General features: G+C 45.1%; 1 protein-coding gene across 7 annotated transcripts in view; it reads right to left on the minus strand.

Moving 5' to 3' along the window:
• DAPK1 (death associated protein kinase 1) overlaps positions 1-23,885 on the minus strand; it is a 209,982-nt gene that overhangs the window by 44,408 nt on the left and 141,689 nt on the right. For 5 of the 7 annotated variants that reach the window (XR_012332459.1, XM_073805991.1, XM_033857865.2 and 2 more), the window contains exons 4-18: positions 21,379-21,517; positions 19,529-19,658; positions 19,311-19,359; positions 19,198-19,224; positions 18,333-18,485; positions 17,930-17,975; positions 16,691-16,780; positions 15,012-15,104; positions 12,592-12,711; positions 12,036-12,134; positions 11,099-11,197; positions 9,189-9,287; positions 8,092-8,289; positions 6,564-6,761; positions 2,715-2,813 (exon numbers count right to left, since the gene is read on the minus strand). Coding sequence is in view for 6 of the 7 variants with exons in the window: in XM_073805991.1 (XP_073662092.1) it covers positions 2,715-2,813; positions 6,564-6,761; positions 8,092-8,289; positions 9,189-9,287; positions 11,099-11,197; positions 12,036-12,134; positions 12,592-12,711; positions 15,012-15,104; positions 16,691-16,780; positions 17,930-17,975; positions 18,333-18,485; positions 19,198-19,224; positions 19,311-19,359; positions 19,529-19,658; positions 21,379-21,517 (1,639 nt within the window). In the remaining variant the exon portion in view is untranslated. Of the gene's footprint in view, positions 1-2,714; positions 2,814-6,563; positions 6,762-8,091; positions 8,290-9,188; positions 9,288-11,098; positions 11,198-12,035; positions 12,135-12,591; positions 12,712-15,011; positions 15,105-15,321; positions 16,662-16,690; positions 16,781-17,929; positions 17,976-18,332; positions 18,486-19,197; positions 19,225-19,310; positions 19,360-19,528; positions 19,659-21,378; positions 21,518-23,885 lie in introns of those variants that run through there. The other 2 variants (XM_073805992.1, XM_073805993.1) reach the window with 2 other exon arrangements.

Raw genomic sequence — 23,885 nt, forward strand, 5'->3', positions numbered from 1 at the left:
GGCTGAGAACAGACTGGGAGAGGGAGGGTAACAGCTAGAGGCACTGTAGGGTCGAGGGAGGTGGTGCCCGACGGGAAGAACCCTGCGGTCAGGCAGAGGGGAAAAGCTGGCTCACGAAGAGGGCTGGGCTGTGCCGTCCAATAAGGCGGCAGCCCAGCCCACACGCGGCTCCGCAGGGCTGGAAACGTGGCCGAGCTAAGATGTGCTGTGGGTATAAAACGTACCCAGATTTCCAAGACTTCAATCAAAGAACTGGAAGTATCTCAATAACTTATAAATACTGATTACAAGTCAAAATGATAATATTCTGCATGTTATTGGGCAAAATACATTACTTTATATGTTACTTTTAACATATGAAAATATCAGTGAAATTAATTTCCTGTTTCTTTTTCCTTGTCAGATGTGGCTACTACGAAGTCTAGTACGACACAGGCAGCAAGCTGTCCTTCCGTGGAGCCGGCCTCAGCCCGCAGCACGGCGCCTCTGTGATTGACCCACACCCTGCGTGGAGCCCACGTGGCTTCCCCGCCCTAGGAGACCCCCGTCTCCACCATGCCCGCTGGGGGGCCATGCACATCCAGCCCCACCTTGGCCGGGCCAGTCCAGGCTGCGCTCCAGCTCACTGTCCTTCCAGCTCCGTCGGCCTGGGCCCTTCCTTCTCTCTCCACTCTCTCTAAGGAGTGGTCCTGACACTCCCGGAAACGTCCCTGGGGACTCTGGCTCTTAATTCTCACGGGTCCCATCCAGTAGCTGTGACCCTTGGGTCTGACTCTCTCCCATTAGACTAGAAGTTTCCCGAGGGAGGGGCAGCTTGCCTGACTTGGCCCCTCTGTGTTCGCTGTTCTGTGCCTGGTGCGCAGTGTATGCTCAGTATCTGCTGAATGAATAAATGACTGAGGCCCCGTGGTGGACTTGTAGGGACCAGGGAGAAGCGCCTGCAGTGAGCTGGGAAGGGTGGGGAGCAGAGTTACACCCGAGGGCCTCTTGAGGGGAGGCCAAAGGCACGGGGAGATGACCGCGGGCTCACAGTGGTCAGGGGGCAGACCAAGGACCCAGCAGAGGCCGAAGGTCACACATTTGAGAGGTCCCGGCCCACACTGCCAGGTAGGCAGTAGCAGCTGCTGGCATCTGCACAGCCGTCCTCGACAGTTTACTTTTTTTTTTTGCGGTACGCGGGCCTCTCACTGTTGTGGCCTCTCCCGTCGCGGAGCACAGGCTCCAGACGCGCAGGCTCAGCGGCCATGGCTCACGGGCCCAGCCACTCCGCGGCATGTGGGATCTTCCCGGACCGGGGCACGAACCCGTGTCCCCTGCATCGGCAGGCGGACTCTCAACCACTGCGCCACCAGGGAAGCCCGACAGTTTATTTTTTATGAGGCAACATCTGTAACAAAAAAGTACTTCTCCCCATCAAAATGTACATCAGTGCTCTATCGTGGAGTAGCTGGACCGAGTGCCAAGGCATGGATGGTCAGGGTTTGATAATGGCTCATCAGGTCATTGCACGGCGGTAGGTGGGTTTGTGATGGACGAGGAGGTGCCCTAAGAAGGGACAACCCCAAGTAGAGCGCTGGTAAGCACTGGGCCTGCAGAAGAGCCCAGCTCGGGGCTCAACACTGCAGAGAACAGACCCACTGCTTGTGGGGAGGGAATCACATCCCTGTCACATTAGCGCAGCCAGGGAGGCAATGTCCTAGGCCAAGAGCCAGTACCCATTTTCTGTCAAGGGCCAGGTAGCAGATATTTGGGGATCTGAGGACCATAGGGTCTCTGTTGCAATCGCTCGTCTGCCCTTGTAGAGTGAAAATGGGCACAGACAATGTGTAAACAATGGGCGTGGCTGTGTCCCAGTAAAACTTTATTAAAAGAAGCAGGCAGCAGGCTGAATTTGGCCTGTGGTCCATAGTTTGCCAACCCCTGTATGACTCTCCAGCCTCAGAGCCCTGATTTTCCCAAGGTTGGCCACCATATTTCAAGACTCCGATGGGTCTCCTTAGAGAAACACTTTATGTCAGCAAAGTCCTAGTGAGTTTTAGGAATCACCCACGTGAGCAAATGGAGACTCAATCCACTGTTGGGCCAGAGACAACTCAAATGATAATGTTTCACCGCAGCGGTAAAAACAGCAACCTTATCTCTTAGCGGACATAGTTTTCCTCTTCGGTATTTCTTGAAATGTGAAACAAAGGGTTTCTTCTGCAGGGAGGTACCAGGTCTGGGACGGGGAATGTCGGGAGTGAGACATTTAAAGAAATGAGATTTAAAGAAATCTCATTTTAAAATATGTTGTGGGCCTAAGAGCAAAGCCGGACTTTTTTAAAAAAGAGAGAACAGCTCTTGTCACCTGTTTCCCCAACGCTGGGGGGCCTTCCTCCTCCCTCCCTGGAAGGAGGGGACACTTTTAGAAAAGATAAACACACAACCTAATGGAAAACACAAAGGCCTGTTGCGTAACGCAGGAAACGAAAAGGCCAGTGGGAAACAGCAGGTGTTCCTGGCAGTGCAGACCTGGTGGAAGAAGAGGATGAGGCATTCTCGGGATCTTACCCCGGGTTTGTGTGGGCGAATGTTTACGTAACTGCAGTGGAGGAGCTGAAGCTTAACGGCAGCCTGTCTGCTCTGGAGTGCAGCTGGCAAGCAATACCTTTCCCCTCCTGCCCTCGAGGCCTGAGGGGTTTGCAATTGCTTTCTCCTGCCAGAGGGCTACTCACCGAAGTCAGCGCCTCCACGTTGGCGCCTGTCAGACAGAGGTAGCGGACCACGTCCAGAATCCCGTTGTTGGCTGCAAGGTGCAGAGGCGTCCGTCCATACTGGAAGAGACAAGAAAGACCCAGGAGAGTCCTCATGGCTGCTGCTGAGGAAGACGTTTATGGAGTGACCTCACAGGGCCATCACTGGGGGATCTGGGATCCTCCAAGAAGAAATAGGAGGCGAGGTCTCCCTTCTCCAGAAACTTGCCATCTCCTTGGGGAGGCAAGCCAAGCAAAACATTTTCAAGTATTTCTCAGTTAAAAGAGTAACTTTAAAATAAAACTTAAAAGGATGAAAGAGTGGGAGGCTTATCATAAGATAACTAAATTAAGTCTCCTGCTGCGCCAGCAGAAAGGAGGCATGAGTCAGGGCTCAAGGGCCCCAAAGTTCCGGAAAGATCCGCACCACAGTTCAAATTTAGATACAGCGAAGGGAAAAGGCATGGAAGCACAGCCACTGAAGACACTCTAATGAGGTGACATTCCAAGGCCATACCCACCATTTTTTATGCCTATGGGTTCCCAAACCCAAGGCATCTGGAGGCACTACAGTGAATTCATGGGGTGCTGAGGAACATTTTAAATTTTTGATGGAACCAGCAGGTTCAGACACCAGGGAAACTACCAGCTCCAGGTAGTTCAAAGTCTCAAAGTAGCTGGTACTGCCTTCCTTTCAATGACATCATGTATGCACAGCAGGGGGTTGGTCGCTGCTGTGATAAGAGGCAAATATCTTGAGAAAATCCACGTAGAATAGGATATAAGGGTGGTGGTGTCCACTCTGAGTCCAAGGTTTGAGGAGTTATGAGAACAGAACTTTAGGTATTTCTTTTGCTCCGGGGGAGCCATGAAAAAGATTACTAAGACACTATGGAAGATATGAATTGAGCAAGTGTGGGTATCTCTGCTTTATACTGTTTATGTGCAAATACAGGTTTCTGCTAGAAAGTTAACACATGCTCAGGTAGAAAATCCAAACAACACAGAAGGAACTATGGGAGAAAAATGAAGCCTCCCTCCCCCTCCCCCTCCCCCAAGTTCCCCTACTCAGAACTAGCCCTACTCAAACCTTCCAGGCTTTTCTCTATGAATCCATAAATGGAGAGAAATAATCTGAAAAGCCAAGACATTAATCACACTCCACCTTCTATTCTGTCCCTTGCATTTTTCACCTAACAATGGTTTGTGAATAATTTTTCATGTCTATAAGGAAATCTATTACATTCTTTCAGACACCTGAATAATATTCAATATACGGCTATATCATCACTCATTTAGCCAGCCTGCTGAGGATGGACACTTAAGGTGGTTCCACTTCTTGCGATTATAAATAACGCTGCAACGTATGTGCATATTTATGTTTTGTTTACTGTTAGCTTCTAGAGTGATTTAGAAAGCAGATACGAAGCTTTCAAATACCCTAGAGTTAAAGTGCGAAGGAAAGGAGGAGGTTTGGAAGACCTGGATGAAGAGTTTGGATTTCTGTGTAAGGAAGATAGTCTTGGTTACAGGATGCATAGTTTTAGAGAAGGGAAGAAGGTCAATGAAGAGACGTGTGATGAATAAAATGGACTAGGAGAGTTTACACTTTTGATGGCCCCCAATGATTGACAGAACAAAACCCAAACTCCTTAGCATTACACTCAAGGTCTTTCACCATCTGGATTCAGTGCCGTTTCTAACTGCCTCCCTCCTCTTCTTGAAATATGCTTTCCCCTCTTCTTCATCTGTCCAAGTCCTACTCATTTAAAATGATCACCTCTGAAAAGCTTTTCCCGGTTTCTTTAATGTCCAGATGTCCATGTTTCTGGAGCACCTGTACCTCTATCACAGCGGTGACTGCAATATGAGATGCTGTTATATTGAAATGTCTGTGTGTCTGTCCAAAAGCAGCCTGAGGGCAAGAACCATTCCCTGCCGTCCATACCCTGCCTAGCCCTGCTCCCCACCCGCGCCTGGCACAGTGTTGCCACAGAAGGGCATTCATCAATGCTTGGCAGGCACGGAATTCTCTTGCAGGCTCCTGGATGTGTGTGCGCATCTGTGTGTGTGTGCGTGCACACACACGTGTGTATCGACATGCTTTTTCTACTTTCGCTGATAAGAAGAGCCAATCCAGAAAGGAACAAAGGGTTAAGGGCCGTGCACTCTGCATCATCTAGTTCCTCTCCTCTCCTGCATTTCCCGATGTGGCCGAGTAAATAGCCACTCTCCGGATTTTCACATGAGAAGAATGCAGAAAAAGACATGTCTGTTTCACTGCAATGAGCGTCAAAAATAGTGACAAGTTCCTGTCACATACTGCTGACAGGGGTAGGATCTGAATGAACATTTTCATCTCCGGGGGAATTGAGTCCAGGTAAGGAAAAGGCAGGACACAGCATGGGAAAGGAGTGACAGTCTGCCTGTGGGATATGGGCCATCACTGTGCCACCTCCACGCTGACAACCAGTTACCGGGGTGAGACCATGTAAAGCCAGATGTGCTTTCTGGAGAAATAATGCCTTTCTCTTACTCTTCTGTGCATCTTTTAAGCTCCCCTACAGCCCCCAGCATCTTTCCTAAAATAAACAGCGAACAAATGAACAGGAAAACAAGCTGACACCAACCCTTCTGAAGAAGGCGTGAGACCCACAAAGTCGTGGTGTACAATGGCCAAGTCAAAGGTATTCAAATGAGTGCCACGAGGTTCCTAAAGCTGCTTTTTATTCATTTAAAGACTCCTGGAAGGAAAGCCTAGGTCTTGATGCTGCTTAATATTACATTTAGCTTCCTCCTTAAGTCACTTATATAACTGACTTGGCAAGGTTAGAATAGGATAAACTAAGAAAGCAACCAGCAGCTAATGGTTAAGACCTAGTATATTGTCTTTTCATATTTCCAGAATATGAAGATTACCAATTTCAATTCCCATTAGAATTAATCACATAATACGCAAGAGGACTATTTTTTTTGATAGAAGCAGCATTTTCCAGTTGTTTCAGATATTAATTCCTTTTACCTCAAACAAATCATAATAAAATTCTGCTGGTATCATGTCTACCATTTATAAACAAACATTTCCTGCAATTAAAAAATTAATTCTACCTGGACTTTGTTTTTAACATAATCGTAACAGAATAGTGCTTGCCTTTCCTACAGTTGCAGGGCTGAAACCACATGAATATCCAACTGTTCTATCATATTTGGTAATGAAAATCTAGATGGTGTTCAGGGAAAAGAGACGGTGTTAGCTAATTTCTAGGAGTCAGCATATGGGGATTTTTATTTCTTTATCATTCACCAAATGATAGTATCCCCTTGGTCTTACCAAACTTATTAAGCACAAAAAAGATGTTATGAACTTTTGACCATAAAACTCTCAGTGGGGGAAACTGGAGAAATCTGGCCCCAGGAATTTCAATCACATCAGAACTCATTAGGTGTTTCCCTGAAGACTTAGTGTTCCAGGAAGATGCCCCAATTTGTACCATGTTCTCTGATTCCTCTACAGGAGGGGGCGTGCGTGCGTGCGCACGCAGGCACACACACACGCACACACACTCTCTCTCTTTCTCGATGCCCATAAATGGTAAGCCAGGCTTAGCAGGAAGTACTTATTAATGTAATTTTCTGTTACTCTAGGAAATTATTCAAAAGTCAGATGTAAAATATACTTCAAGTGGAGAGTCCTATAAAAAGGAACAGGTTCATATAAGCAATACTGACTTCGAACAACGAAAAGATGCAGAGAGAAACTTGCCCAAACCCGGAAACACGTGGACAGACAGACACAGACGGACTCTGCAGGGATCTTCCTTCCAGCTTTACCTTGTTGGAGAGATCCAAATTGCAGTTGGCTTCACAGAGGGCCACCACAATCGGCACGTTGCCATCTTTGCAGGCCACGTGGAGGGGGGTGTTGCCATGCCTGTCTTGGAAATCGACGGAAGAGCCCTGACTGATGAGAGCCTGGATGACCTCCATCTGACATCGTCTCACAGCAAGATGCAGAGCTATGTGTCCGTCCTGCAACAAACACCGAGGCCGTGAGCGCTTTCGCTTGGGCACGTGGGCCTGCCCGCTTGCCTTTCCGGCTGCACTGGGCCAGGTTTAATTGGCAATGGGACCATTACTGCAAAGCCTGAAGGAGGATTAAAACCGTGAACTTTACTCCTGGTGGGGTCGGGGCGAGGCCCCATACATCTCACTCTGAATAATCACAGACCAAGATGAACGTCAGCTTAATTAACCGAGGCTTGGCCAGTACCTTCGGGTAGGAAGACTCCACACTCCTTTTTGTCTCTGAATTTATAGGACTTCAGTTATGTTTGGTACTCCAATGGCCTCTTTTATCAAGTATTCGAAAAACACTTTTCAAAACATTTGCTCAGCAATGTTTACTAACTTCCTAAGGAGAAAGTTTATTATTTTATTTGACACCAGGAGAAACTGAGAGAGCAAGGCGACTTGCTGTCATGGATAGGAGCATCAGTCCGGGAATTCACCTGCTCTAGAACCCCCGGTGAAGAAGCGTGTTGAGTTGTAGGAGCTGGGTAGAGGGAGTGTGGAAACATCTCTGTAACGTACTTGTTCTAGGGTTTGCTCGGTGTCAGCACTACTGACATTTGGGACCTGTCCTGGGAATTGTAGGCTGTTCAGCAGCACCCCTGGTCTTTATCTTCTAGATGCCCCACCCGGGCTGTGACGACCAAAATATGTCTCCAGCCACTACCAATGTCTCCTGGGGGCAAGGTCACCCCACTTGAGAGCTACTTCTCTGTACCCAGAAAATACTCCACAAGTGGCAGTTCCTAAATTAACCACAGTGTGCCAGATCTAATAGCAACATCACAGCCTCATTGTAAGTACAAGTTCACTATAAGAACATATTACGCTGAATGTGCTTAATTAAAAAAGGAAAACCTGGCCTGGAGTTGAGATTGCCAAACAAATAAGACTAGTTTATTGTTTTTCTACAAAATAGCAGGTGATGGAAGTAAATAAACCACCTATTTCTTTGTCTATCTACAAATTAATAGTGTGTTGCCAATTTCAGTCCTAAATGAGGATTTGTCTTGGGCTCTGTGATCATCACTGTACCTGCTGCAAAGCTAAAAAGGCTAAAAATAGAGACCCGAGTCATCTGACCAATTCATAAATTTTGTTACACCCCACAAATGAACATTAATTATTAAACAGAATCTAGAATCACAGAATCTTTGGAGAGGAGAAAGGATGATATAACTTGTTGCACTCAAGTTTGTTATTTTAGGGTAAAGTCACTGAGAAGTCTTGTGGTCCCTCCAGCCCCCCAGATCGCTTTTCAGCAAGTGGGATATATTGACCCACTAAGCACCTTGTCGGATGCATTAAGGTCGGCTCCGTGCTCAGCCAGACACTCCACAATGTCGTGGTAGCCCCTGGCGGAGGCTGTCAGGAGGGGGGTCTCTCCTTCTCGATTCTTAATGTTCACATTGCAGCCGGCTTCGCAAAGGACTTTGGCCACAGAGTAATAGCCGTGCCAGGCAGCACAGTGCAGGGGTGTTTCTTCTTCCTGGCCAAGGAGACAAGTACATAGAGGAGGAGAATGCAAGACTATGAAAGAAAGTACAGGCATGGTGAGAGTCCTGGCCAAACCTGGCAGCAAACTCAAGGCAGCGGATTGAAAGAGCTCGTAGCTATTGGAGCAAAACATTAGTGTGAAATAACGGGCATGGGTCTGACGGCTTTCCTTAATTCGAATTCAGCTTTCTCAGCATTTTACTGACAACTGACTTGGCGGAGCCCACTGGAACCATGGCTCAGCTCTTCTGAACAATAGAGCCTCTGCGTGGGTGGATTTATATCATCTGTCTCGTAAAAGTGCTGTCTGTCCTTTACTTCACTGGAGACTACTAACCATGGGACAGCACTTCTCTGAGCAGGAACTCTTCGAATAATCTTGATGCCCCAAGATTCCTGTCATGTATATAGCATAAAGGTGAGTCACATAAATTGATTACTGCTCTGGCAAAGAAGGGGCCAAGACAACCAAGCTTTAACAAAAATGGTTGGTCGTGAGGTCTACATATTCATGATCGACATCATTAGACACATGTATCTGTCTATGAGGGGCGGCTGTACTGTAGTGGTTACGAACACAGACTCTGGAACCAGACCGGGTGGGCTTGAGCACCGGCTCCAGCACCGTTGAGCTGTGTTACCTTGGGCAAGTTCTTGAACCTCTCTCTGCCTCAGTTTCCTCATCTGTAAAATGAGAATTACAGGGTTGTCCAGAGGATTAATGAACAGATGAATGAATGTTAGTGCTTTTGTTCGAGTCCCTGCCCTCTGTAATCTAAGCAGAAAACCTAACTTGGATAGAACTCCGTAAGACCCAGACACATCACCTGGCTGCCTGTATACCCGTGCAAAAAGCAGAAAGAAGTGAGGACGTCAGGTACCATGACCCACCTTGTCCTGGAAGTTGGGATTTGAGCCAAAGCTGCACAGTAACTGAACCACATCGGCATGGCCATAGCGAGCTGCCACATGAAGGGCTGTCTCTCCAGACTGCAAAAGACACAGCCAAAGATTCAGAGCCCCCTGGGAGCCGTCCCACTCCCACCCATGCCTGGCTCCACCTCCTCCCCTGAGGTGGTACCTGCCCCTCTCAGGCCAGATGCCCCTTTGGTGACTGGGCCAAGGACCCTGGGGTGGGCCACCCACTATGTAGCTAGCGTTAAATCCACACACCTGGCTCATCCTGTGTGTGATAACCCTCCCTCCCTAAGTAAGAGTGCGTTCCCTTTTTTGTGATAGCTGGTCTCAATTCTCATTATATACTGACGCTTCCAGCTATGTGATTTTTTTTCAAAACACAAAATTCCTTTTTTAATATTAAGTTCTTTAAACACAGGGTTTTATTTAATACCAAGTTTCTGATTTCATTTTGTCTATGTTTAGAATGTCATTTCTTACATTCTCAGAGATTTTAAAAAACATTACCATTAGCCCATACAATAACATTCTATGAATTAGTCATAGATGCAACTTCCTTAAGATTTTTTTTTATATCTGCCATGAAACTGTCAGAATAAACTGATCTAAAAACATAACAGAATGAGATACTTGTTGCCACCCGGCAGAAAACTGTTATAATAAATGTATGTCGGGACTTCCCTGGTGGTCCAATGATTAAGAATCTGCCTTCCAATGCAGGGGATGCAGGTTTGATCCCTGGTCAGGAAACTAAGGTCCCACATGCCATGGGGCAACTAAGCCTGCACGCTGCAACTACCGAGTATGCGAGCCACAACTACAGAGCCCACGTGCTCCAGAACCCACGGGCCACAACGAAGAGCCCGTGCACTACAACGAAAGATCTCAAGTGCTGCAACAAAGACCCGATGCAGCCAAAACTAAATAGATAAATATTTAAAAAATAATAATGAAAAAAAATAAATGTATGTCTTTAATGTAAATGTCCTCCCTTAGATATGGTGCAGTGCACAATACATACAACTGTATGTGGCAGCCCTGACTGAACATGACAACTCAGTCTACTGGTAGTAGAATCAGAGAGGGGTTGCATAATGGAATACATAACAGATGAGAAAATAGGAATCTTAAGTTCAGGTCCCAGCCCTGCAATGAATTCACAGGGCCGCTGTGTGGACTGAATGAAACATGGGTACGTGAAAGTAAGGTATCTTCCTAAACCAATCATTTTGATAACATCTTTACCCCAAAAGCCTTACTTTACTTGCATTGTCTCATTAACCCTTCTAGTGCCAGTGATCGTAAGGTCAGCACCGTCAGTCAGTCACATCAAAGAGGAAGAGAATGGTAGAGATGTGCACATGGCGGGTCAAGAAGAGGACCAGGACTCAGGTCACTTTCTGGTTGTCTTTCTGGCTGAACTGAGTTTTCATGTTATGGGGAAGATAGTTCACTGCTTATATAACATGGAAAACCCTTGGCAGATTTCAAGTAAAATCAGATTTTATTTATTTATATTAAAAAAAATTTTTTTTTTTTGCGGTACGCGGGCCTCTCACTGTTGTGGCCTCTCCCGTTGCGGAGCACAGGCTCCGGACACACAGGCTCAGCGGCCATGGCTCACGGGCCCAGCCGCTCCGCGGCATGCGGGATCCTCCCGGACTGGGGCATGAACCCGCGTCCCCTGCATCGGCAGGCGGACTGTCAACCACTGCGCCACCAGGGAATCCCCCTGATTTTAATATTAGACTAAGCCACCAGCAAAAAGAAACTTCTACTTAAATTCTCTGTAGGAAGATTTTGGTCCTGAATCCTTGTTCTTTGGGTCATGATGCAGAAGGCATGCCTTTTATTACTTTCCTTAAGAAGAGAAGTGGCCTTACCTTGTCTTTAACATCCAAAGGGCATTTGTTCTCATTGAGAAATTTCAAGGTATCTACGTGGCCATGCCGAGAGGCCCAGTAGATGGCATTGGATCCACCCTGTACAAAAACCAAGGCAGAGTCACATTCCCAGACTGGATCTGAATGCAAACATCACTCAGTTGCTATATTTCCCTTCCTATGTGATGACAACCTCCAAAGGAGCAACTCCCAAGAGGAATAAAACCCCATTTCGCTTTTCAGTTTGACAAAGGGACCAAGGTTATGTAAGACGTTAACATTCCAGGAAGCTGGGTGAAAGGGATAAGGGAGCTCTCTATACTATCTCTGCAGATTTTTTTTTGGTAAATCTAGAATTATTTCGAAATAAAAAGTTGTTTTTCTTTTCCTAAAACCTTCATTTCAACTTCTGGTTAGAATTCCCTATATTGTCAAGGGCCAGATCTAGTCCCTTTACAGCTCAGTTGAAAGTCTATGGAAGCTGATGACAGACCCGTTGTAATGACGCTTAGCTGATCATCACTTGTGTCTACACTTCCAATGTGGTCTACACCTCAAAGCATATCCTCCTTACTCTGTTGCCCTAATTAATGTGCGGGCAAATACATTTCTGATGAGATTAATTGGGTAATTAAAACATTTTCAATGTGACATCAAATAACACTGCTGAGTAAATATGATCAGTAAGGAGTCAATCTGGGGCAGGACACAAAGAAAGGATGATGCAGAGCAACTGAGCCACGAGGAAGATGAATGTTTGCCTTTTTCTCTGTAACATGTTAGACAGGAACAGGCTATTCAAGTAGTTCATCTTCCTTTATAGGAAACTGAGAAACGAAGTAGGGCATATGTGTTATTTTTCTCTATTACCTTTCGATTAGAGACATTTGGAAATACTTAAAAAATTAATTCCTTTGCAATAAAACAGAATTATGACCTTATCCTGGACATCGATTCTTGAGCCTCTTTTAATGAGCAACTGTAGTATTTGAATATTCCCACAGCCAGCAGCAATAAGTAACGGTGGTGTCCCATGCTGGAAAAGGCAAGAAAAAAAAATACCTATTTTTCAGGTTTGGTAGGAAAGGAAAAGCCCAAACTAGCCCTGCTGCCCCAGATACCTTCCTGTGTCTCCACAGACACAGGACACATTCCTGTCCTGCGTGACAGGAACGGAAGACAGTCAGAAGGACACAACATCTTCCTCTTTTGGATTCACAATCCAAAGTGACATTTTCATTTGCACGATGAGCACATTTAAATTTTCATGGTTAGAGGCGAGTGCTAGGTGCGTGTAGAAAGGCCCTCAATGCAAAAAGACCTTATTCCTAACTCAGCTCACTTTCTAAGCAGAAGTGATTTTCCCCACAGTATGGAGCTTACAACAGTAAGGGAGAATGAAGAGCAGATGGGGTCTTTCCACCTTGGACTTGGAGGTGCCCAATCACCATGACCCCCCGACCCCCACTACCCCTGGCAGGACAGCATCAGACCTTGTTGGGTTGGTTAACGTCATAGTTGGACAAGGAGCCCAGGAGGTGCTGCAGGCCTGGGACGTTGTCATCGTTGATGGCGTGGATGATAGCTTTCATCACGAAGGAGTCTTCCTCATCCTTGAGAGAGACATGGAAGAGGGAAAAAGTGTTAGACTGTTGGTCATGCTGCTCCTTTTACCAACATCAGAGAAACCAATGCTCATTTATTAAAAGGAGTGTTCAGGGGAAAGTAAGCCATTTAATCCCAAAATCCACCTGGTCATGAAGGGAAGCAGGAGGTCATTTTTTGCCCCTTCACCTACTATTTATCAGTGTCTTTATGCTGCCTGCATTATTACCCAGAGAGCAAACATCTCTTAAGATTCAGATTTAGAACAACGATTGATGACAAACTACACTTTGTGTTTACCTTAGGAATCTTTAAAAACATATAGTCCCAGAAACCACTGTAGAAAATTTCAGGTGTAACTCAGATTCTAAAAACCATAGAACCAAGGAAATGATATCTTTGAATAAGAAAGTCTTACTTTGTAATTTTTGCAATTACAGATTGTCATTTTTTGAGCACTAGAAATTCTTCATTCTCTAGGTATTCTATAACATAGCAAAATTCTCTGAAAGCTGGTCACAATTATTTTTAAAAAAAGGTATGAAAAGGGGAGAAATGTAAAAATAAAGGCCAGAAATGGGAAAATGGAGGCATTTCATTTACAAAGAGAAAATAACTAGATACTGTGGAACAGTAAGTTTGTTAAATTTTTGCTACTTTGTTAAAGTACTTTCTTAAATATAAATAATAAGAAATTTGCACAATATGGTAAATTAAAACAAAAAAAAATAAGCTAGAAAAGTCCCAAACAAAAGTTTTGGACTTACAGAGGTACTGCTACTAAAATTTCAAATCTGGAAAAGCGTACCTACAGAGGCTGAACCTCTGCCTATGGGGGGTGGAATGGAGAAGGCGTTTCTCTGAACTCTGCTTTCTCTTCTCTATAAATCTGAATCCAAACAAGCTTCATGAGAGACATAATAATATCTGCACAGAGTACATGTTTAAGAACACCACTGGTTTTGCTTTTCTATCACAATCCGAGTTGAAGACTAAGAGACATTTGACTGAAAGTGAGAGTGACAAGAAATGGGAGAATGGGAGGAATAAGCACGTTGCTGTAACACAGTCTCACGATCAGCAGGACACTGAGATGATGAGAGAGAGACCCTGAGGGCTGGGGAGGGTGGTCTTCCCACCTGGAGCTTCTACACAAGCCCTGTCCCTCTCTTACCCTAAACTCTTCATTGCAACAAACTGTCTCGCAACTGATTATTCAGGGCAATTTTAATTTGTAAGATTTCATTGTTCTCATCACCTTACTTAGATTAATAGTTTATATCTTGTCCTGGTTCCACGGCCACCCTCAAACAATTCCCCAGTCCAGCTTTCCTCCTCTTTCTCTCCCTTCTCCTCCTAACTTGCTTCTCTCCTACTTCTTTATTTCTTTTTAAAATTTCCTATCTCTTTTCAGGCTATAAGGTTAGATCTGGAACTTGAGTAAAACTACTGGCTTCAGGGAGTAAAAAAAGAGCTGGTGTCTGCTGATGTGTGATCCTGCCCTTGGAGTTCCCGGATTCCACTCAGGAAACACTGACTATTCAGTTACAGGAGCAGGCTGGTTCCCACAGAACCACCCTTTCTGCCTTTTCTGGAGTCCCCTTTACCTCCAGGATTCACAAAGCCCCGTTGTCTGACTGTTGGGGAAAGTCTCGTTGAATTCTGATGTGTCCAGTCATATCTGAAGAGTTAATCTGTGATTAGGTTTCAGTTTGGATTAAGGGAAAAAAGTCGTGGAGTTGTTCTCAAGAGCCTTTAGAAATCAATACAACATCAACAAAGTGAGTGGGTTTAGCCTTCTGGTCTACCACGAACTATATCAGCAAATTCCACTGCATTTCCCCTGATTTTCTGGTGTGTTTGTGTGTGTGTGTGTGTGTGTGTGTGTGTGTGTATGTGTTCAGAAGGAGGGTTGTCTGCCCCTTTTGTACTAGTACAGTCTAAGATTCTCCAAGGTTGGTGGAAACAGAGGGCTCTCGTTTTAGTTCATGAAAATTAGAATATGATCTTTCCTCTTCTACTGGCAAGCCTCTCTTTTATCAAACCGTGTTGGGGGTGAGAGGAGGGTGGGAAGGTGGTAGTGTTAGAGCTAGTAGGTATAGCCAATCAAAACAAAGAGGAAAAAGGACGAAACAGTAACAGAGTAGATCCAATCAGCCACCCCAACTCCCCCACTCAAGAGGAGGAAGAACAGGCCTGATGTTTCCAAGACTTCAGGTTTTCTGGGTTGCTGAACAAATTAAACAACCTAAACACGGTAAATACACAGTGCTAAGAACAAACCTATCTGGGGAAAAGGTTTGCTTACCAGAGTATCATCGCTTCTGGCAACACTCATGTTACTTCTGGACAAGAATGACCTGGATAATCTTTGGCACAGTGATATCAAGCGAACAGATTGCTTTAAAAAAAAGAGAGAGAGAGAGAGAGAGTGAAAAAAATGCAGGGGGAGAGGAGGAGAGAGAGCTTACATAACAATACTCAAATTAGTGCAAATGACAAAGCCTTTGAGATAGCATTCAAGGCTGACAGCGTGTATTATGCTTCAGGGGTGGGCGATCCCACAAGCAGGTTGGATCATATTTTTTTTTATTTTTTATGGTACGCGGGCCTCTCACTGTTGTGGCCTCTTCCGTTGCGGAGCACAGGCTCCGGACGCGCAGGCTCAGCGGCCATGGCTCACGGGCCCAGCTGCTCCGCGGCACGTGGGATCTTCCTGGACCAGGGCACGAACCCATATCCCCTGCATCGGCAGGCAGACTCTCAACCACTGCGCCACCAGGGAAGCCCGGATCATATTTGCTTAAAGAAATTTGTAAAGGTCTTATAAATCAAGACAACAATAGAGAGAGATTCTCCTGCATTTCGTTATTAAGCTGCAGAACTGGATGCATCCCTTCTCTCTCCATATTCACTCTCTACTCTTTGAGGAATGGGATCTTACCCTAACAAAGCCCTTGCACGTCTCCCCTCAGAGAAGCATGGTATGCAAGGGTCTTGCCCTGTGTCCTCGGTGCCCAGGCAAGTTGGTAATGGCAGACAGTGTGACTCTCAAAACTCATCCAGTTGTTGGAAATGAGCAGGTTGGGGACTCTTTAGCCTATAGGACAAACACCTCTGCACTTACTCTCAAAGGCAGAAGCAACAGGTAAAGAATGTGTGTGTGTGTGCGTGTCTGTACATGAATGAAAGAGAGGGAGAGAAAGAGAAACTTATGGTGGTTCACTCTACATTTTAAGCCTTATTTTCAAGGCTTCTTTGAGACTAAGAGTCAAGTCTTGAGTAACCCATGGCTGTGGTCCTCCTCATCTCTATCAAGCCATCCCCAACCTGATGAGTACAATGAGGTACACTTCTGGCCCAGTGATGAGGAGACATGGCAAGTACCTGCTTCCTCTGGGCTTGACATGACCCTGTGCACAGGAAGCCATCCTGTCCCCTTCTTAACCCTGAATTTTCATTTGTTCAAGTTTGGCTGGAATGCCCTTTAGAGCCACATCCTACTCAGCCCCTGCAGAAACCATCCGCACTGAGAAGGGATCACATCGCAGACGCTCATGGTCACACCCCACCCCCATCCCAACCACTCACAGACCCAGGCTGGATTTAGAGAACCATTTACACAAGTTCTGGTATAATCATAATGCTATGGTGCCTACCACAAGAAACAAATCTATTTAAAATGTGGCTTGTTGCCTTTAGAAGAAGACGGCACTATAATTTTATTGTACTGATTTAAAAATTTGCCTTGGGAATGGTTTTAATTTAAAAAAATGCAAAATTACATGTGAAAAGATGAGTTAATAGGACTGAAATAGTATTTTTGATTGTCTTTGAAAATAGGGCAACAGTGCAGATGACTACAGAGTGAATTTTTAAAAAGGATGCAGTTCTGCACTGCCAGTATCAGAAGAAGTGAGCCCTGAACAGAGGGAGAGCCACAGGGGACACAGAATTAGTTCATCCCTTCAAATCAAACAATCTTACTTTCCATTTTTTCCGGGCTGCGAACTTCTTGAATTTCTCCATGTTTACTGCCGATGCTTTTCTACTAAGTGCTTGTTGGGTATCTTTAGGCTAAAATGAAAATTCAAGAAAGACAATTTAGAGCTCTCAAATTATAGAAATGCGTTACATGACAACTTTTGAAATCCTCTCATTATTTGGGACGCTTACATATTCACCTTGCTAAAGTAACAAAACGAGTTGGGATGATAGGCCTGATCCAGGAACCTAGTCTCCAGAGGCTAAACTCTTGTGGCTAAGGGTTTGAGCAAATCCATGAAGACTGGATCTTGAGGGAAAGTTGAAAAGTTGAGCTTGGACAAGCTGAATTACAACTTTCCATAAGAGAATCTGGGAATGGCATGATTCACGGTGAGGCCACATTGCGAGGCATGTGAACTTAACATCATCAAGTCATTTAGAGCTGGTTGGGACCTCAGATGTTAGCAAATTCGGTCTATCTTACAGCATTAAAATCCCTCCTACTGCATTTTTTCAGGAGGCCATGCAACTCTACCTCTGAAGGAAGGAGACACCGTTGCCTTCTAGGGAAGCCCAGGCAAGTGCTGGGAGCTGGCACAGACAGAGGTCTCCAGCTGCCCCAAACCTACTTCTGCAACGCAAGTTACTGCACCACAATGGTTCCATGATTTTATTCTGTAACTGCCATGCTTCCCCACCCTTAGTCCTTTCTGGTCTAGCTGAAACAACTTCCGTTCTTTAACCCAAATGCTGACAGGCGCCAGGCAAACAGTGTAAAAGTGTATATACATCGGGGGTGGCTGCTGGCCTGGTACAAAGGCAACTGGGCAGAGTTTCTGGCAGCCTTGCAGAATGAGGGCTCAGTGTTGATAGATCTTCAGATTTTTCAAGAGAAGCTGGAAATCTAGATTTGATGTGATACTTAAATGTTGGAAGTTAATTCAAGAATTTTCAAAAATATTGTTTGGGCTAATATCCCACAATCAAACTCGAGGCTGTTGAGTGGACCTGCCCTTCAGTTCCTCATCACAGTCCTGCACTGTGGTAGCTCGCTCCTTTCTACCTCCGTCATCATGAGGATTCTCTCAGCTGTCAGCTGTCTTAAAGTATAGCACCAACAGCAAACACAAGACTCCAGACGTGACCGTGGTTAGAACCCATAGTGCCTAGTGATACCCTAGGACAAACGAATTCCAGGTCACCCTATAATCCCCAAACCAATCGCAATATGCAACTTACCTTGATCCAGGGATGCTGCAAACTATCTTGAATTGTCATTCTCTTCCTTTGTGGGGGGAGGGGAAAGAAAAAAAAAGCGGTGACCATAGAAGCAAACACTAAGGTTGTTTCCATGCCGGCTGGGCCTACCAAGGAGATGCTCTGGAAAATGCAGTTCGGGGCCTGCTTCACGGAGCTGAAAACAACATCAGACTTTGTGTGATTATTTCACTGTGCCCGCAGGGGCTGACTGAGCAGGTACAAAGGGCCCTGCCTGCATTTTCTGAAGCGTTTCACACAGCATGCTTCTCTTTGCCAGGAGGAAACAACCAGGGTCACATAAACGTGGCCATGTGCACAGGACAGGTGCTCTCGTCTAGCTGAGGCCACAGCTGGGCACCTTTCGGGTATAATGGACACTCACTTTGGATCCTTGACGAGGAGTCTTCTTATGAAATCTTTGGCTAGGGCACTGGTATTACTGAAGTATTCTTCCTCAAATTCATAGTTGACAGCAGATACGTTCGCTAACGTTTCTTGTTTAGTGTCTCCAAGAAATGGGGATGCCCCACTTAGGCTGTTAATAAAACAGGGCACAGAACGTGAGTAAGTCCCTCTTGTGTTGTCATTCTGTTCCTACAATATCTGATAAAGGGAGTGAGGAATAACATTATAATCTGGTGCTTGAGCGGTCACTTTAGAATTCAGTTACATTTTATAGGCCATTTAATTGTCATGCACAAAAGCTTCAGCTTAATGCAAAGGACAGTTAATTTAGAACAGCATTTAGTAGTTTAAAAAAAAGAAAAAGAAAGCCTTTCCTATTTTCTCAGCAGTAATAGACAGCCATGCTTTCTTTCAGTGATTATGCTGCAGTTTCTGATGACTCATTTCAAATTAGGAGAAAATGTTTCATTAGTATAAACTAAACATGTTGTGGAGGTGTAAAATGAATATGTTTAAAAAGCATAGGGCTTCCCTGGTGGCGCAGTGGTTGAGAGTCCGCCTGCCGATGCAGGGGACACGAGTTCGTGCCCCGGTCCGGGAAGATCCCACATGCTGCGGAGCGGCTGGGCCCGTGACCCATGGCCGCTGAGCCTGCGCGTCCGGAGCCTGTGCTCCGCAACAGGAGAGGCACAACAGTGAGAGGCCCACGTACCGCAAAAAAAAAAAAAAAAAAAAAAGCATACATAAGCTGAACTGATCAACACGACACATAGAATGGTCAGTAAAACATACGGTCTCAAAGAAAAAGGAAAAGAACATGAGCTGTGGATTTGGGTACTTACAGAATATAGGTTATTACCCCAATACTCCTAGACACAAAATAAAAAGAAAAACAACATCAGAAGAATAGTAAAATAAATCAGAAAGGTGACAACATCAAGAACATGCTCCTTACCACATGTCTGCCTCAAGACCAAGAGGTTCATAGTTGACTATCTCAGGAGCTAAGAGGAAATGAACGCACATTTAGTTAGGGAAGAAAGTGAACCAACAGATTCTAATCTTCATGTATAAACCAGAAACATGTACCAGGGAAATGATGCTGCAGCAGGGTGAATTTTGCCAGCATAAGGTTTATGAGAAATGAATGACCACAGGAATAAGAAAACTTACCAACAAACTCTGGTGTCCCAAATATGTTCTTGAATTCATTTCCAAAGTCAATTTTATGGGCCAACCCAAAGTCGATGATCTTGATCCGAGGTTTGGGAACATTTCTATCCAAAAGCATTATGTTTTCAGGCTTTAAAAAAAAGAAAAATAGTACAGCAATGTCCATAGGTGGAAATAACATGATGCCCATCAGATGAATGGATAAACAAAACGTGGTCTATCCATACAATGGAATACCATTCAGCCTGAGAAAGAAAGGAAATTCTGACATGCGCTACAATATGCATGAACCCTGAAGACACTATGTGAACTGAAATAAGTCAGTCACAAAAGGAGAAATAGTGCGTGATTCCACTTACATGAAATACCTAGAATACGCAAAATCATAGTGACAGAAAGTAGAATAGTGGATGCTAGCAGCTGGGGGTAGGAGGGTTGGGGAGTTAGTGTTTAATGGGTACATAGTTTCAGTTTGGGAAGATCAATAATTTCCAGAAATAGATGGCTGTGACGGTTGTACAACAATGTGAATATACTTAATGTCACTTAACTGCATACTTTGAAATGGTTAAAATGGTAAATTTTATATTATGTTTATTTTTCCACAATTAAAAAAAACCCTATCATATGTTATGCTGAAGACAAGATGGCAGGTAGTTCTTCCTCTTCCCTGAAAAAACAACCAAAACGTAGGGATGAAAGAGTAGTTGCAAGAGAACACTAGGAAAAATAAATGTCTTGGTTTAGATTCTCCCAGGAGCAGACCTGTGACATGGATTTGGATGCAAGCAGCTTATGTAGGAGGGGACTCCAGGGAATACTTGGTAGAGGAATGGGGAGACAGGAAACAGAAGGAAGGAAGCTGATACAAAGTGTCTTATCAAGGTAGGAGTGACTGGAGCACAATCCCTTTGGAGGACTTGGGGAGAAAGGGCAGCACTCAGAATTTTTCAACTGAAGCACGAGGGAGTTGGGGTATTTATCCACCTTCTCCCCAGCTGCACTGCTAAGAGCTGCTTCAGTAGGCATTTACTCTTTGGCATTTCCAGCTCCCAGCAGCAGTCTTTGGGGTGTGTGTTAGTGAGTGTTGGGGGATCCAGATGGGGTCTTGACGGCTCTGCTACAGTAAGTATGGAGAAAATCTTCCCTCCTCTTACATCTATCCTAGCTCCAATGGTCTGAATCACTCACTTGGCAATCAACCCCACACTTTTTGTGATAATCTTCTCGCTGCCTCGGATTGTACCTGAATCTTACATTGCCACTTCTGTTGCTCATATGTATATCTTCCCCTCTCAGAGAGACCATCACCTCTGTGATGGATGGGAGTAGGATGTGCCTTTTTATGTCCGATAATGCCTTGCCTCCAGCCAAGCAAAGACCACAATTAGCCAGTCTCAGAGTTTGGTTTGATTGATTGCCAGAGACTGAGTCAGCCCAGAAGGCTTTGCATCAAGAGGGAGAGTAGAGATCAAGACACCTTCCATCTTATATGCCTTGTAGCCAGAAGGGGAGGGAAACTGGGCAGCCAATGGGTACTCTAGGTTGAAAATACCCCATAACCAACAGCAGCCCCCTTTCTTAGAGACCTGGCTGGTAAGACCCCTTGATTCTTCCCCAAGAATTCTCAAATGTAATCATTCATCTTAAGCCTCTATCTCACACATTGGTTAGGAATTCCTGTAGTAGGCACGCATTATACACTTGCTGATTTATATTGATAATTTCATTGGTTAAACCCCTCTAGGAAAAAAACGTGTATCTCTTTGGGACGCCCTCAGTTTTTCTTAGCAGACAGCGAATGCTGTGGTACGTGTAAGCTTTTATCTGATTCACACCAAGCAACATACCTTGAGATCAAAGTGGGCAATCTGAAGGGAATGCAGGTAGTAAACACCATTAAGAATTTGTTTGAGAAATTCAGTTGCTTCCTCTTCAGTCAGAGATTCCTTTTCAGCTAAGAAGTCAAAGAGTTCACCACCTGCAACACTGAAAATCAAGAGGCAGACGTTATTGATGACAGTTCTGTCTCATATTGATTTGTTCTCTCATAGATGATTTGCACGCTCAAGTGTCTGGCAAGAAAATAGCATTGAGGACATGCTGAAACTGCTAAGCAAGGAATCAGAATTCTCTGTGCTTCTCCCTGTTGGATAAGAATTCTGCATTCAGGTACATTTGTGCTTGAAAGCACTTGGGTACTGCTTTCCTAACGTGCTAGGTTCACAAATAGGGGAGACGGTAGAAATGTGATGCGGAAAAAAATTAATGCATCCTTCAGACGTCTTAATTAAACATGTTTAGAGAGGAAGTCTTAACTCACTGATTAAAAAAAAACTACAATCCAACTGTGTATAGAATTTATAGACTACATCTTCCTAGCCCAAAGAGAGACACCTGGAAAATTCAAAATCTCTGTATTAGCCAATTTTTTTTAAAACCCAAATCACAATATATGGCCTGACAAGGATTTTTTGTTTGTATGCTTTGTATTTGTATATATGTAAACACTTCTACGTTTATAAAAAATCACATTTAGTAATGAACTTAACAAACACCTTAACAAATAAGAATAAACATACACAAAATCGAAATGCCCGTGGTTGTTGGGGATTTGATGAATCTGTCTCCCTGGCCAGACTGTAAAGCCCTAGAGGGCAGCGGTCAGCTCCCGGCTGCTGGCCCACTGCGCGCAGTCTCCCCATCCTTGCACAGGGCCAGCCACGCAGCAAGAATGAAAAAACTTTTAATTAAGTGGATAAATGAACACACTCCCCTAAAAAAATCCATGGTACTGATTCATGGCAAATAACAGGGAACTTTTAATAAGAGTTTTTATAAGTTAATCTTTATCGAGTTTAACCATATGTTCACAACATAATAATTAACTGCAATTATGCACATAACCATATGTGCATAATCTTTCTTTCAGTGAGACAGCTCCATAAACATACCTACCACATCTACATCCAGAATAAGAAAACTGGTGTCCTTGAGATGAAATTATAATGACAAAAAAGCTATTTTTGTAAAAGAAGAGTTTCAGATCCTGCACCATCACCCTCCAAGTGGGTGTTTTTCTTAGACTGGCTCAGGATCTCCTGGCACCAGAATTGCTTGGGATGTTTTCAATATGCGGACCCTGGGCCTCACGTCCAACCTGCTGCATGAGTTTCTAAGAGTGGGGACCAGGAAGGCAGCATTTTAAACAAGCACCCCAGGTGATTCTTAGCACACTAAGAACTGAGGATCAGTTTTCGGAAGTCTTAATTGCATCCTCCCGCTGCAAGGCCTCCCTCTGATATTTAAATTTTATCCGGAGGGGAGGGCGAAGTGACTCCTCCACCTCCCGGGACCCAAGAGCGTTTCTGTCACAGAGCCTGAGCCTTGCCTGGGGGGCAGAGGCCTGCAGCTGATGCAGCAATGCCCCTCCACCAACGCACCGTCCCAGCCTCACCGCCCTCGGCCTTGCGCCCCTGCACTGGCTCCCTGCCCAACTCCGTGCAGCCCTTTGCGTCGCACATTTTGTCTTCTTTATTCCTCTTAAAACCAACAAAACAGGGAGAGGGAATCTTTCAACTCTAGGGAACAGAAAGAAGGAAAAAATGGGAAGTTGTGAACCAACTAACGCTGAGAAAGACGCTCTATCATCCGTTTGCTTCTCTGCTCTCTGGCCCGCGCGGCCATTCCTTAGGTAAACTGTGGCATCACGGCCGCACGGTGGGGAGATGGTCCAGAGCTGGCACATCCAACACAAACCTTGATTCTGCGGCCAGAAGGTTACTCCTTCTTGCTGAGCCTCGTTTTCTTATCAAATGGGAATCATAGGACCCATTCCTCTGAGGGTTTTGAGGACTAATGATAATAAATACATGTAAAGCCCGCGGCAGGCAGGTCTAGCTTTAGGCTGAGGTCCAGTCAGTGGAACCGGTACTGTTATAAAGGAAGAATCCATGCCACCTGCCTAAGGGCGGGCTCCATCATGAAAGTCCCCTTCCTGCCCTGCTTCTCCCCTCTCCCCCTTTCAAGTCCATTGGTCTGGCTTAACCACTGTACTTCCGGTCAGGGGAGCATTACAGATGCTCCTGTAAATATGGTGTCGGCCTTTCCTCTCTTTGCCTCCCCTTCAGTGGCTTTCCCACTCCCCCTTGCTCACACAGCCTGCTTGTGCCTTTAAAACATTGATAAGTTTCCTGACAATAAGAAAGGGCTGGGGTTTGGTTGCTAGGAGTTGGGGCGAATCTTCCAGTGTCCACACAGCTGGGCCTGAGGTGGAGGCCTGAGTCCTTCCCAGGAACCTCACGGCTGCCCCGGCCAGGCCTTTGCTCCCCTTCCTTCTCTGGCTGGCTTTCCTCTC

The sequence above is a fragment of the Tursiops truncatus genome, chromosome 6 (genome assembly GCF_011762595.2).
Source record: "Tursiops truncatus isolate mTurTru1 chromosome 6, mTurTru1.mat.Y, whole genome shotgun sequence".
Taxonomy (NCBI): domain Eukaryota; kingdom Metazoa; phylum Chordata; class Mammalia; order Artiodactyla; family Delphinidae; genus Tursiops; species Tursiops truncatus.